This window comes from Scyliorhinus torazame, chromosome 8, assembly GCF_047496885.1.
Source record: "Scyliorhinus torazame isolate Kashiwa2021f chromosome 8, sScyTor2.1, whole genome shotgun sequence".
Classification (NCBI taxonomy): Eukaryota; Metazoa; Chordata; class Chondrichthyes; order Carcharhiniformes; family Scyliorhinidae; genus Scyliorhinus; species Scyliorhinus torazame.
In genome coordinates this window covers 34,468,749-34,483,582 of record NC_092714.1, presented here as the reverse complement: position 1 = coordinate 34,483,582, position 14,834 = coordinate 34,468,749, and the positions used below count along the sequence as shown (strand labels likewise).

Below are 14,834 nucleotides of genomic sequence, written 5' to 3'. Positions count from 1 at the left end.
GTTGGGAGGTAGGTTTAACATAGCAGACTTCACTGGGTGGTACCGTTGGCTTCCAGCATCATCATGTCACCCTACATGGGCGGCATGGTGGTGCAGTGGTTAGCACTGCTGCCGACGGCGCTGAGGACCCGGGTTCGATCCCAGCCCCAGGTCATTCTGTGTGCAGTTTGCACATTCTCCCAGTGTCTGCATGGGTTTCACCCCCACAACCCAAAGATGTGCAGGTTAGGTGGATTGGCCACACTAAATTGGCCCTTAATTGGGAAAAAAAATAATTGGGTACTCGAATATCTTTTTTTTTTTTTTAAATTTATAATCATGTAACCCTACAGCACAGCAGTAACAAAAAGAATGCCTGGCTGAAATCTGTTAACTCTGCATATACCAGGAATTGACTAAGCCTCTAATGTCTTTTAGATGATTCATTTGTACCACATGGAGCAAAGCAATTTATTTCAAAAACATGCTTCAACGTCTCCAGGGTTCATAATGTTTATGCAGCTTAATTTCACAGGTGTTTTGAAACTATTTCTTGAAAACCAGAAAGATACCAGATTTTATATATATGTTGCTTGCTCTTAGTTACCATGGCAGTGGGGCTATAATAATTGGTTTCAATGTCACTTATCTGGAGGTAGAAAAGTAAGTACCAAGGGGACAGGAATAAAGAGGTTTTGCTACAATTGTACAGGGCTTTAGTGAGATCACATGTGGAATACTGTGTGCAGTTTCGGCCTCCATATTTAAAGAAGGATATACTTGCATTGGAGGCAGTACAGTGATGGTTCACCAAATTGATCCCTGGGATGAGAGGGCTATCCTAATGGTGTGTAGTTGAACAAGTGACATATTCTCTGCAATTTAGAAGAATGAGAGGTGATTAGATTGAAACATGCAAGATTCTGAAAGGCCTTGATCAGGTAGATGGGGTGAGATTGTTTATTTGGGGCTGCACCTAAAACATGTGGGGGCGTAGACTCCGGATAAGGGGCTGATCCTTTAGGACTGAGGTGAAGAAAAATTACTTCACTCAAAAGTCTGGGCACATAATCTACTCCGGCTCCTATTTCTTGTCCTCTTGCACATCTCTTGGTCACTATCTGGGCCTTTTCATGATGTGATGGTGGTCTTGGGCTCAGCTCTGATCAAAAGTGACAATATCTGTGTTCCATGTGGAATAGAACAAGAGTGAATCCAAAGCCGTACTCTACATCTTTTTCTTTGGAGAAGGCTGGATGCTCGAAGGAATATGAATAATGCAGTTTACTTTTGTCGTGGTCATTACTCCTAGCTCTTTTAAGCAACAAACACAGCTATTATAGAAGCCATGAGTATTGTAAACATTTTATTAAGGCACTTGGAAATAAACATCAAATAGAACCACAACCAAGATTAAAAAAAGATAAACAGCATAACTCCATAAATAGCCAACAACCGCAACCTGCCCTCCCTACCATACCTTCCCCCTACCCTCTCTGCCTCCACTTTTTTTCTTGTTTAACCCCCCCCCCCCCCCCCCCCTGGCTCCCTGCTGACTTAACTGTCCTGGAAGAAGCCAATGAACGGCTTCCATCTCCGGGCGAACCCTTCCATTGACCTCCCTTCAGGCAAATTTAATTTTTTCCAACCTAAAGAAATCTGTGAGGTCGCTCACCCATACCCCTGGCTTCGGAGGCTCCGTATCCCTCCACCCCAACAGGATCCGTCTCCGGGCTACCAGAGAGGCCAAGGCCAGGACATCAGCCTCTCTCACCCCCTGGACTCCCGAGTCTTCCGTTACTCCAAACATTGCCGACTCGGGACCACCTTCACCCTGAGTACCTCCAACATCACACCAGCGAACCCCTGCCCAAATCCCTGCAACTTGGGGGCAGGCCCAAAACATGTGGCCATGGTTTGCGGGCGCCCCCCCCCCCCCCACACACACCACCCACACCTATCCTCCAACCCTCAAAGAACATCTTCATTCTATCCACCGTCATATGCGCCCTATGGACTGCCTTAAATTGAATGAGACTCAACCTGGTGCACGAGAGGACCCATTCACCCTCCTCAAAGCTTCCTCCATAACCCGGCCACCAACTCTTCCCCCCCCCCCCCCCCCCCCCAGCTCCTCCTCCCACTTTCGCTTAACTATTCCTATCTGGCACCCTCCCAGTCCATCAATTCTTTATATATCTCTGACACCCTACCCTCCAACCCCTGTTCTCGACAGCACCTTGTCCTGAAACCCCAGGGGTGGCAGATCAGGAAAGGATGGCACCTGCTTCCGCAGTTCCGCACCTGTAAATATCAAAACCCATTTCCGAGGGCAACTCTTACTCCTCCATCAGTCCTTCCAAACTCTGGAAGCTACCCTCCATGAACAAATCTCCAAACTTCTCAATTCCCACCCGCCGCCCACCCCCCCCCCGGAGCGAACTTGTGATTCTTTACCATGGCTATGTTTGCCACCCAATAATAATTCATCAAATTTGGCAAGGCCAACCAACCAACACCCCCTGCTCCAACAGAGCCTTCTTTACCCAAGGGAGCTTCCCTGCCCACACAAATCCCAATATCAACGAGTTAACCTTCTTGAAAAAGGTCCTGGGGATAAAAATCAGGAGGTTCTGGAATGCAAACAAAAACCTCAGGAGCACAGTCATCTTTACGGATTGCATCTGCCCCGCCAAATACAACGGAAGCACATCCTACCCTTTAAATTCGCCCTTCATTTGCCCCACCAACTGAGCCAGATTCAACTTGTGTCATTGCTCCTACCCCCGTGCCATCTGGGTACCCAGACACCTGAAACTTGACTATCGTAATCTTTTTTCTATATTTTAAAAAAAATATAAATTTAAGAGTACCCAATTCATTTTTTCCAATAAGGGGCAATTTAGCGTGACCAATCCACCTAGCCTGCACATCTTTTGGGTTGTGGGGGCGAAACCCACGCAAACACAGGGAGAATGTGCAAACTCTACACGGACAGTGACCCAGAGCCGGGATCTAATCTGGAACTCTGCGTTGTGAGGCAGCATGGCTAACCCACTGCATCACCATGCTGCCCCAGACTATCGTACACATGACCAGAATTTTATGTTGCAGGGTCAGACATCCGCCCAACCTGAACAATTGTGAAATCAAGCGAACCCCAACATCATAGGATTGACAAGCCATATTACGGTTGGTGGGCGCATGCAAGAGTCAACAATTGATATTCCTATTAAAGTCCAAGTCGACAGAGTAGCCAGTGCACTCTTACACTTTCCAATCAGCCGCATTCACATTTTTGCGCTATTCTCGATCTAGGCGGTATAAAAGGCCTGAATATGTTTAGTTTGATGGTTAAGGCGTATTGCTGTCAGTTGTTTGTTGTTTCATTCTAGATAGTTTGGGACATTGTTTTGCAAGCAAATATCCTTTCTACAACACTGCAGCTCCCTGAAGCATCTCCACAGCAATTGTCAGCCTTTTGTGAAGTTGTGTGAAACCACAAGTCCACACGCTGACCTGTCTCGGCACTATCCACCACCTCCAGCAATGCTGAGCCTCTGTCAGTGCATGTTTCTCGCTGGCCACCAATGTGAACTCCCTAAAGAACTTGATGGAGGGCAGATCAGATTTCACATCCTCTTCTGCACCTGCTGATCAAGCTTGCCCGACAAGCCAAAGCTTCAGGCCCATGTCCCAATGCCCATGTCCCAATTGTATGCTTACTAGCTTGTTAACAGGATGGAGAACCCACTTAATGCCTGGGCTACTAAATCTTACTCTCCTTGCAGCAGGAAGATACCCCTGAATTCCTCATGTGAAAAGATCACCACAAAATGAAGAGGTTGGTGAGATTATAGGCTGAAGGCCAGTTTGAACTGGTACTGGCTGGACTCTGCATTTAAGCTGGATAAATAACAAGCAAACTAACTACTTTACTGTCGAATCTTTCCGCATAGCCTGCTCCAAGTAGCATGTGATAGGGTCCCCATGACTCCAGGTCAGGTTACAAAAACCATGTTATGCGTACAATTGCCTCAAACCTTTAATGTGTATAGTCTACTTCTGATAAGTTGAATTTGTTTTTGTGCTAAAACATTTTAAATATCCAATATTTTGAATTCAGCAATGCTAATACCATTCTGGGAATTCGGTGCTCAAAATGTAATGATTAGGTAATTTGAATTTAACTTTAAATTGGGAGTAGACTGTATCCCAGAACTGCCACAAGAGCATGATTTTCACTCGTTCAATAAAAATGTGGAATTTCATGTTCTGTTTGCAAGGAAAGTATCTTGTTTGTTATAATCCTGAAGGAGACCAGCAACTTTTATGAAGAAATTCAAACTTACCCCACAAGATTTCACGTTTTAACCAAAAACCCTTACTGTGCAAGAATTAAATCAAGCCACTACTACAAACCTAACACTATATTTCAGAAATGCTTACCCATTGAGATTTTCAGGCTCAAAGAATAATTCCCTGCTCTACTTTTGTTTTATCCCAGCGTTCCTCTATACTTTCCAGGATCTTGAGTTGGTTTCTTCGCATCTCCTAGGATCAAACTAAGATATGCCACAGCTTTAAGGAATTTACTTTGAATTTTTTTCTGGTTCCTTCTGATCTCCGAGTTATGAAATTTCTTGGGGTCCTTCCACTAGCATCTGGGTAGGTGACCCTCCATTCTTCTTTAACCATCTCAGAATTGTCAACACCCCAGCTCCAAAATCAGACAACACCTTTTGATTTTTTGATAGCCCTTTTGGTCTGGCCTAAAACCCTTAGCAAAATTCTCTCCCTCTGCTTCTCAAAGCTGCACACAGGCTCCAATTGACACTGCATGAGAAATCATACAGACAAAACCCCAAACAACGTGTACCGTTCCACAACCTAGTCCCTTCACAACATGGCACCCCTGGGATGTACCAGTTAGAGAGTTAAACTAATTAACTTTACTTTCCAAAACATCTCTTTGATCCAGAAAACCCCTTGAATAATTTAAACCCCATATGAAAGCAACCGTTAGACATCTCATCTCCGCCAAGAAAATAAGAAGGGGCTCACCCATTGTTTAGTGTTTCCGTTAAATAAACTCAGTCCATCCTCCGAATTGCAATTATTGTACGTCAGCATGCCAAACCAGGTGCTTCCACTATCTTCCATTGAAAACCTCAATCCCCAACCTAAAGGTTTTATTCCTAAAACATATGAATCATGAAATTTGACATTATTGCAGCAAATTTAATATTTAATTTTGTTTTTCAAGCTCAAGATGAAAGGACTATATTGCCAGTTGGCTGAAGCTAATGAAGACATAAAGTTTGTGTTCCAAGACAAGGTTAGTATCATACCCCGAAATTAAGTTACAAAAACAACCTAGATACATAAGGAATTATTATCCTGGTGTGATCACATATAGGAGTAGGTCATTCAACCCCATAAACCTATTCTGCCATTCTATTTGATCAAGACAGTAATTGAATCAAGTTGTCAGAAATGTGAGATCGGTGGGTGGAGGGGGGAAAGATATCATGTGATGCAGGCACGGGGATAGCAGTGTTTCGTGGGCTGTGACGCTAGTCATCCTTTAATCCTCTCATTATCCTGTTTACACGGCACAGATTATCTAATCCAGGGTTGAATACTCCATCGTCAGTCCCTAGATTATTTCTGGCTAAGTGCTGTCGTAAAGTACCAAGGAATCCTCACATAATCATTGAGAAAAGGATGCAGTCGGATGCAACTGGGGTGGAGCTGACTCCTCAATCCTCGAGCTGACTTGATCCGGCTCTTCGAAGGTATTGCAGATGATGACTGCAAACATCATTAATGTCATTGATAAACTCGGCTTGTTGGCGCAGAATATTAGACCGAGCTGTAGAATAATAATAAGACGCTCGATGAAATGGAGGAGAAAATCCTGATTGTTGAAAATGCAACATCCTCAGCTGAAGCCTGCCTCCAATCCCTGGAAAACCATCTTTTATGCTATGTCAGAAATCCTGGAGGATCTAGAGAACCGAGGCTGGAAGAAAAACGTCCGGGTCGGCGTTTGCCAGGAGTGGAGGTCAAACTCCCTTATTAAATTCTTTGAGAGCTGGCTGCCAGATTTTCTTAAGCTGGATACGAAAGCTGGGCATATTAAGTTAGAAAGGACATATTGTATCCTGTCTTTTGCGGTCTGGGGCCAATCTACATCCCCAGCGCATAATTATCCATTTTCATTACTTCGGAGATTGCCAGAGGATGTTGGAGGGGGCGAGGCGTGCTGGGCCTCTCTGGACGAGGGGGTGAGGCCTTGTGGGCCTCTGGACGAGGGGGCGAGGCCTGGTGGGCCTCCTGGGCGAGGCCTGGTGGGCCCCTCTGGACGAGGGGGCGAGGCCTGGTGGGCCCCTCTGGACGAGGGGGCGAGGCCTGGTGGGCCCCTCTGGACGAGGGGGCGAGGCCTGGTGGGCGCCTCTGGACGAGGGGGCGAGGCCTGGTGGGCGCCTCTGGACGAGGGGGCGAGGCCTGGTGGGCGCCTCTGGACGAGGGGGCGAGGCCTGGTGGGCGCCTCTGGACGAGGGGGCGAGGCCTGGTGGGCGCCTCTGGACGAGGGGGCGAGGCCTGGTGGGCGCCTCTGGACGAGGGGGCGAGGCCTGGTGGGCGCCTCTGGACGAGGGGGCGAGGCCTGGTGGGCGCCTCTGGACGAGGGGGCGAGGCCTGGTGGGCGCCTCTGGACGAGGGGGCGAGGCCTGGTGGGCGCCTCTGGACGAGGGGGCGAGGCCTGGTGGGCGCCTCTGGACGAGGGGGCGAGGCCTGGTGGGCGCCTCTGGACGAGGGGGCGAGGCCTGGTGGGCGCCTCTGGACGAGGGGGCGAGGCCTGGTGGGCGCCTCTGGACGAGGGGGCGAGGCCTGGTGGGCGCCTCTGGACGAGGGGGCGAGGCCTGGTGGGCGCCTCTGGACGAGGGGGCGAGGCCTGGTGGGCGCCTCTGGACGAGGGGGCGAGGCCTGGTGGGCGCCTCTGGACGAGGGGGCGAGGCCTGGTGGGCGCCTCTGGACGAGGGGGCGAGGCCTGGTGGGCGCCTCTGGACGAGGGGGCGAGGCCTGGTGGGCGCCTCTGGACGAGGGGGCGAGGCCTGGTGGGCGCCTCTGGACGAGGGGGCGAGGCCTGGTGGGCGCCTCTGGACGAGGGGGCGAGGCCTGGTGGGCGCCTCTGGACGAGGGGGCGAGGCCTGGTGGGCGCCTCTGGACGAGGGGGCGAGGCCTGGTGGGCGCCTCTGGACGAGGGGGCGAGGCCTGGTGGGCGCCTCTGGACGAGGGGGCGAGGCCTGGTGGGCGCCTCTGGACGAGGGGGCGAGGCCTGGTGGGCGCCTCTGGACGAGGGGGCGAGGCCTGGTGGGCGCCTCTGGACGAGGGGGCGAGGCCTGGTGGGCGCCTCTGGACGAGGGGGCGAGGCCTGGTGGGCGCCTCTGGACGAGGGGGCGAGGCCTGGTGGGCGCCTCTGGACGAGGGGGCGAGGCCTGGTGGGCGCCTCTGGACGAGGGGGCGAGGCCTGGTGGGCGCCTCTGGACGAGGGGGCGAGGCCTGGTGGGCGCCTCTGGACGAGGGGGCGAGGCCTGGTGGGCGCCTCTGGACGAGGGGGCGAGGCCTGGTGGGCGCCTCTGGACGAGGGGGCGAGGCCTGGTGGGCGCCTCTGGACGAGGGGGCGAGGCCTGGTGGGCGCCTCTGGACGAGGGGGCGAGGCCTGGTGGGCGCCTCTGGACGAGGGGGCGAGGTTCTCTTTTTCTTCCAAGAATGCTTGGCAGTGATGCAGCAGAGGCATCGATGAAGTGCGAAAATGACTCGAGGCTGTCGGAGTGAATTATGCCCTGCTTTATCCTGTGATACTGAGGGTGGTTTCCGATAACCCCATAAAGGCACTTGACAATCCGTTAAGTCCTTGGCCGATGTGAACTCCATGCAAGGCAACAACTTGGAGTACCATTCTGCAGCGCATTGTAAAATCTGGACTCTATCCTCGTTATAATGCTTCTTGTTGAATCATGTGTTGATCATGTAAGGAGGGCTATGTTACCAGCTGAACACTATGCTAAGAACTTCAGCGATTTCGAATGGAAAACGCCCTTCCGTGTGCTCCTTCTAGTTAAGGGGTATGTTGTGTCGGTGGTATGGTAGCAGGGGTGCATGATCGGTATTCATCATAGATTATCATAGAATTTACAGTGCAGAAGGAGGCCATTCGGCCCATCGAGTCTGTACCGGCTTTTGGAAAGCGCACCCTACCCAACACCTCCACCCTATCCCCATAACCCAGTAACCCCATCCAACACTAAGGGCAATTTATCATGGCCAATCCACCTAACCTGCACATCTTTGGACTGTGGGAGGAAACCGGAGCACCTGGAGGAAACCCACGCACATACGAGGAGGATGTGCAGACTCCGCACAGACAGTGACCCAAGCCGGAATCGAACCTGGGACCCTGGAGCTGTGAAGCAATTGTGCTATCCACAATGCTACCGTGCTGCCCTTTATCTGCACTTTATAATGGTAATCTATGCTTGAAGGTCTTCTTACTTTAATCATGATAAATATGAGTACCACCACTGCCGGGAGGTGGGTGAGTGGTTTAGGTTTTCATGGATGTGTTCAAATTGCAGGAGTTGCATTTGGCATCCATTCTCATTCTGGCTTATCTATGTCTCATGAGTACAATGAAGGAATGGTTATAGGAGTAGCCATAGAAGTATGCGCATGCACTGAGGAATGTCCCCTTAGAATGTCACCAATTTTGTTGTTTACTTTTTAATTTTGGGGTTGAAGAATTGTTAACTGGATCCTTCAATGGCACAGGCAAGTCTCTTTTCTGAGAAAAGACTTTATATTTTTTCTATGGTGCCACTGGCACAATTGGAAATGGGGGAGATATGTTTTGGTGCATGCCCCAACGTGGTGTGAATATCTTATCCTATATTTTCTCTTGAATTTATATTTTCTCTTGAATGGCGGTAGCTATATTAACATTTATCCCTGGAAATACGGGGAATACATCATCCTATTAAGAGGAAAATATTTTGTCTTTCCTTAAAGGAGAAAGTCGACATAGCTTTGTTGCAGGAAATTGCTGAGTGGAGTTGGGGTGGATGGAATTCGTCTTTGTACTGATCTTGAGGGGTCTGGTGGCCATCTTGGATGGGTCTGACATTGGCACTTGTTGGGAATGGTTGACTCGGGGTCGGATAGGAGTCCCCCTGACCGGTTGATAACTTGGAATGTAAGGGGGTTAAAGGCCCAGTAAAAAGGTCACTGGTGTTTAAGTACCTGAGACGTATGAAAGCTGATGTGTTTTACAGGAGACCCATTTGCAGATCAAGGACCAAACAAGTTTGCAGAAGGGCTGGGTACAGGTATATCATTCTGGTTTCGGGGGCAGTATGGTTAGCATTGCTGCCTCACGGCGTCGAGATCCCAGATTTGATCCCAGCTCTGGGTCACTGCCTGTGTGGAGTTTGCACATTCGCCTCGTGTCTGCGTGGGTTTCACCCCCTCAACCCAAAGATGTGCAGGGTAGGTGGATTGGCCACACTAAATTGCCCCTTAATTGGAAAAAAATCAATTGGGTACTCTAAATTTATTTTTTAAAGAATAAAACAATTCTGGTTTTGATTGTTAGGGCCCGGGGGGGCTGCAGTGCTGATCAACAAGAGGGCGTCCTTTTCAGCTGCTAAAATATTGGTGGTCTCGGGCTGGAGGTATATGATCATCAGTGGGTCGTTGGCGGGTACTCCTGTGGTTTTGGTTAACGTGATGTACCAAACTGGGATGATATGGTGCTTATCAATAAGGTGCCGGCATCAATCCCGAATCTGGATGCACATCAACTAATTCTGCGGAGAGGGGGGTGCGGAATGACTTTATGGAACAGATGGGGGGTGGCCGGGGGGGTCAGAACAATGGAGATTTGTGCACCCGATGGATAGGAAGCTTTTTTTTTCGCCCGTCCATTGGGCCTACCCCCAGATTCACTTCTTTGTGGCAGGTAGGTCTTTTTCCTGGGGTGAAAGGGGCAGAGTACACAGCTATCGTTATCTTGGATCATTCTCTGCATTTTGTGAACCTGATGTTGGAACCTTGTCGCTCTCAACACCTTGGAGATTGGACATAGCGTTGCTGGCGGACAAGGGATTCTGTGAGTATATATCCTCCACCATTGGGGAGTTCATTTGAGTTCAATACGATCGAGGCGGTTTCTCTCTTTCTACACTGTGGGAAGCTCTGAAGACAGTCATGAGGGGGGAGATAATCTCCAAAAAGGCGCATAAGGATAAATCGCAAGGGTGGAGAGGCAGAGGCTGGTGGATTCCATCCTTGAGGTGGACTGCCAGTGCTAGACTTCCCCGACGTCAGAGTTGTTGGTAAATAGGAAGAAACTGCAGATAGAATTTGAGCTGCTCTCAACAGGCAAGGCGGTGAACCAGCTGCGACACTCGAGGGATCTTTTATGAATATGGGGAGAAGGCCAGTCATTTTTGGAGCACCAGCTGAGGTGGCAGGGTGTCTCTCGGGAGATCGTGCAGATAAGGGAGTCGGGTTGTTTATGCCCCGTGAGGTTAATGCAGCGCTTGAGGCCTTTTATCGAGAGCTGTATAAAGTCAGAGCCTCCATAGGAAAGCTTGCCATTAATGCAGTTTTTGGATGGGTTGTCTTTGTCGGTGGTGGAGACGGGAGGAGTTGGAGGCGGGGATTGGACCGGAGGAGATTATGAAGTTTAATGCAGTCAGGTAAAGTTCCAGGTCCAGATGGGTATCATATCTAATTCTATAAAAGGTTTGCGGAACAGTTGATCCCACTGTTGCTGGATATGTTCAATTGTTCCGGTGGTTGTTGCAGGTCACATTGGCACAGGCTTCGATTTCCCTGATCATGAAGAAAGATAAGGATACTACGGAGTATGGGTCGTATCGACCCATTTTCTTGTTGAACGCTGACACTAAGGTACTGGCAATGCATTTGGAGCCCTACCTTCCAGCGGTGATTTCTGAAGAGCAGACTGGTTTTGTCAAGGGTCAGCAGTTAGCGGCCAATATACGGCAATTGTTAAATGTCGTTCTGTCCGCCTCCTCGGCGCCTGAGCTGGAGGTTGCCAGAGTTGGATGCTGAAAAGGGTTGAGTGGGAAGTTTGGCTTTGGGCCAAAATTTATACCTTGGGAGTGTGTGTATAAGGGGGGGGGGGGGGTGGCGGCGGCGGGCGGGGGGGTAGGTATTCAGCTGGAGCCGTGCCCATTGGTGGCTAATTTTGACGTATCAGACTCGCTAGTGCTATAGAAGGGGTGAAGGTGGACGTCCTCGCCTTCGCCTCGTTGATAGCATGGAGGCGGGTTCTGTTCAGGTAGAGGTCCTGTGTACCACCCAGTGCCTTGGCTTGGCTGAGTGATCTGATGGAGTTTTGCAGTGCGATCTAATGGCCACCTTGCGCACGAAAAGCCGATCGCGCAGCGTGGCCGATAGATGCCGGGAGACCACGCTCCCAAGATCTACATGGCACTGCCAGCCTGGCACCCTAGCATGTCTACCTGGGTGCCAGCTTGGCACTGCCAGCTGGCATGGGTGCTACAAAGGTGAAAACTGGCATTTTCTGCATGTGTTCCACCTGGGGGTGCCCTGCGTAGGTGTTGGGGGAGGGCGGGATCCCTACATAGTGCGTTGGGTTGGGGTTTGCTTTGGGGCCCTTGGAGATTGGGAGGGCATTTAAAATTGGCATCCCGATCTCTCGATACACTGGGGAGTTCCGGCAAGCAGTAGATACTGGGACAGTGAGTAAATTTAAGGAGGACTTAGACAGATTTTTAATTAGTGATGGTTTGAAGGGTTATGGAGAATATAGGGACAGTGGGGGCTGAGGCCATGATCCGATCAGTCATGATCATATTGAATGGTGGAGCAGCCTCCAGAGGCTAAATTGCCTACTCCTGCTCCTTGTTCTTGTGTTCTAAGAAACAACTATTCTGTCTAATTCCACCTTCCAACTCTTGGTCTGTAGCCCTGTGTGTAACAGCACCTTAAGCTCAAATCCGGTGTTCTTGATTAATAAGGGAGCTATGGGTAGAAGGCAGGAGAATGGAGATGAGGAACTTATCAGCCATGATCGAATGACGGAACAGGCTGGATGGACCAAACGGCCGAATTCTGCTCCTGTATCTTATGGTCAGTCTGCTAAGGCCCCATGGCCGGATGGTTTTGGACATGAGTTTTACAGGGAATTTAAAGACTTGCTACTAGATGCTCTGATTAGTATGGATAGTCACTCATTTGAAGCAGGTCTGCTACTGCAGACCCTCCGGGAGGCGAATATCTCCTTAATTCTGAAGTCAGGTGAGAATCTTGAAGAGTGCACATCCCATGTGCCAGTTTTGCTCCTGACTGTAGATTTGGGGTTGGGATTCTCGGGCGACCCAGCCACGTGTTTCTCAGCAGCAGGAGGCAGCGTGCCGTTCACTGGAGGTGGGATTCTCTGCTCCCTCCACTGTCAATGGGAATTCCCATTGAAGCCACCCCACACTGCTAGAAAAACTGCAGGCTGTTGCCAATTCGCACCGGAGACGCCAATAATGTTGCTCTTTTTAACTGGATACTGATATGACAGTCATTAATGATGATATTGCTTTTCAGAGTCGCCAGGTATCAAATGATACCACCACAAGGTTTAACCGGATATTGATCAAAGACCCAACAACCAGTTTGTTAGTTCAAGTTCAATGATAGCTTATTTACACAAGAATTACTTCGACATGCAACATAAAACACTACAATCTAAATTACACCTAACACTACAACAACCTGTACTTAACTTCAGGCACCCGGCTTTATGCAGAGGAACAAGGCCTTTGTTCAGATCTTGAGTGGCTGGGTCTGGAGAAGTGACTTAGTTTCTGCTGAGCTCATCCGTCTGGTCGCGATCGTTGGTCTTGAACTTGCTTCTGGTCGTGGTGCTGCAATTGGTATCGGGCGTAGGCCGGGCCAAGAGTGCCGGTGCGCCGGGGCCAAAAGAGACCGAACATATGGCAGTGTCTCTTTATCCTTCGGGGGTTTTGCGCTCTTTTGGGCTTTGGACCCAATAATTCGGCAGGCTTCGATTACTGCCTTCGATTTTAGCCAATAATGGGGTGGGTGCTTTGATGGCTTGGCGTGTCCTGAACGGTCATTGACCTTGGCTGTTTGGGCTTCCTGGGTGAAGAGAGGGTCTGTATCTATCTGATACCTGAGTACAAGTCTTTTGTTCTGGGGAAATGGGCCATTAGAATGCAAATCGGCTGGGGGTTTCGATAGTGTCTGGTTATCTAGTGGCAAATATACACAAGCTCGGAGTTCGTCTGGACCCTGCATTGGCCATATTTCCCGTGATTATTTGCAAGTGGCCACCCCAGATGGCTGCAGGGCGACCAGAGAATTTCAGCCTTGAAGTCATTGTCCAAAGTGTTAGCGTGGTGCCTGGAGGGAGTTCCTTATTGATCATCAAGGGTGATGGGACTGAGTTCATACACAAATTCCAACCATTTAATAATGTTAAGAGACTATTGAATGTTATTTGGGTCTTTCAAAAACGGCTTTGGATGAGATAGTGATCTCCTGCGATGCAGAGAAAACCTTTGACCCAGTAGAGTGGAATTACTTATTTTATAATGTGGAGATGCACTTTTATGCACTGCAGAGATTTGGGTTGGGAGGGAAGTATGTTAAGTGGATACAGGTGCTTTATAATTGTCCTATGGTGGCAGTACCTACCAGTGGTCATTGGTCTGACACTGTTTGTCTCCAACGGCAAACTAGACAGGGATGCCTGATATCCCCATTATTGTTTATAATAGCCATTGAGCCCCTGGCTGAGACAATTTGACCGGGCCTTGGTTGCATAGTGGAGAGTTGCAACATAAGATCACGCTATACGTGGATGACGTGTTGCTGTTAGTATCTAAGCTGGATGTTTCTGTTACTGCTGTTATTGACATGGTGGTCTTTTCTTGGCCTCCAAAATTATTTTACGAAGTCTGAGGCTATGCCATTGGGTGGGCTCAGAGTAGATCCCCCCCCCCCCCCCCCCCCCCCCCAAATACCTTTTTTCTCCCTAATTTTCCACTTAAGTAGTCCACCTCAGAGTTCACTTGCCTGGGTATAGTGGTTACCCCCTCCTTTAAACATTTGTATGGATAAAATTTCATCCTGTTAATTACACCTATTCCATTAGGTGTGACCAGCTCCATCCTTACTGATTTTGTGGTTGGGCAGGATCGCGTTGATTTAAGACCAATGGGTTGCCTAGGTTTCTGTATTATTTACAGATGCTGCCAATCTTATTTTCTGCTAAGGTCCTGAAGGAAATTAATGGAATGCTTAGTTCCTTCAACATGGAACAAGAAAAAACCTTGTTTAAAACTGGCTATACTGCAGCTTCCAGTCCAAAGTGGATAGGGGTTAGGTTGCTGAATATTTAAAATGTATCAATTAACCTTCAATCTTGGGTTTATAAGGGTTGGGTCAGAAAGGACGCCTGCTTCATTTGGCTCGACATTGAAGCAGACCAGTGTGTATACGCCTTCCAAGCTCTGTTGTTTTACAGGGATTTCGAGGCTTGGTCTGCCATGTGTGACAATCCTATAATTATCAATATTCCTAGAGTGCAGAAATGGACTATCAGCTGGAAGGAAGATCTAAATTAACTTCCGCTCTCTCCCATTCAGGGCAATCCGGATTGCCCACCAGGTCCTGTAGTAGTAATAATAATCTTTATTATTGTCACACGTAGGCTTACATTAACACTGCAATGAAGTTACTGTGAAAATCCCCTAGTCGCCACACTCCAGCGCGTGTTCGGGTAC

General features: G+C 49.2%; 1 protein-coding gene across 8 annotated transcripts in view; it reads left to right on the top strand.

Moving 5' to 3' along the window:
* cryzl1 (crystallin, zeta (quinone reductase)-like 1) overlaps positions 1–14,834 on the top strand; it is a 119,352-nt gene that overhangs the window by 9,274 nt on the left and 95,244 nt on the right. For 5 of the 8 annotated variants that reach the window (XM_072513369.1, XM_072513362.1, XM_072513364.1 and 2 more), the window contains one exon: positions 5,246–5,317. In XM_072513369.1, coding sequence (XP_072369470.1) covers positions 5,252–5,317 — 66 coding nt within the window. In that variant the 5' untranslated portion in view covers positions 5,246–5,251. Of the gene's footprint in view, positions 1–3,770; positions 3,824–4,486; positions 4,648–5,245; positions 5,318–14,834 lie in introns of all 8 variants that reach the window. The other 3 variants (XM_072513367.1, XM_072513366.1, XM_072513368.1) reach the window with 2 other exon arrangements.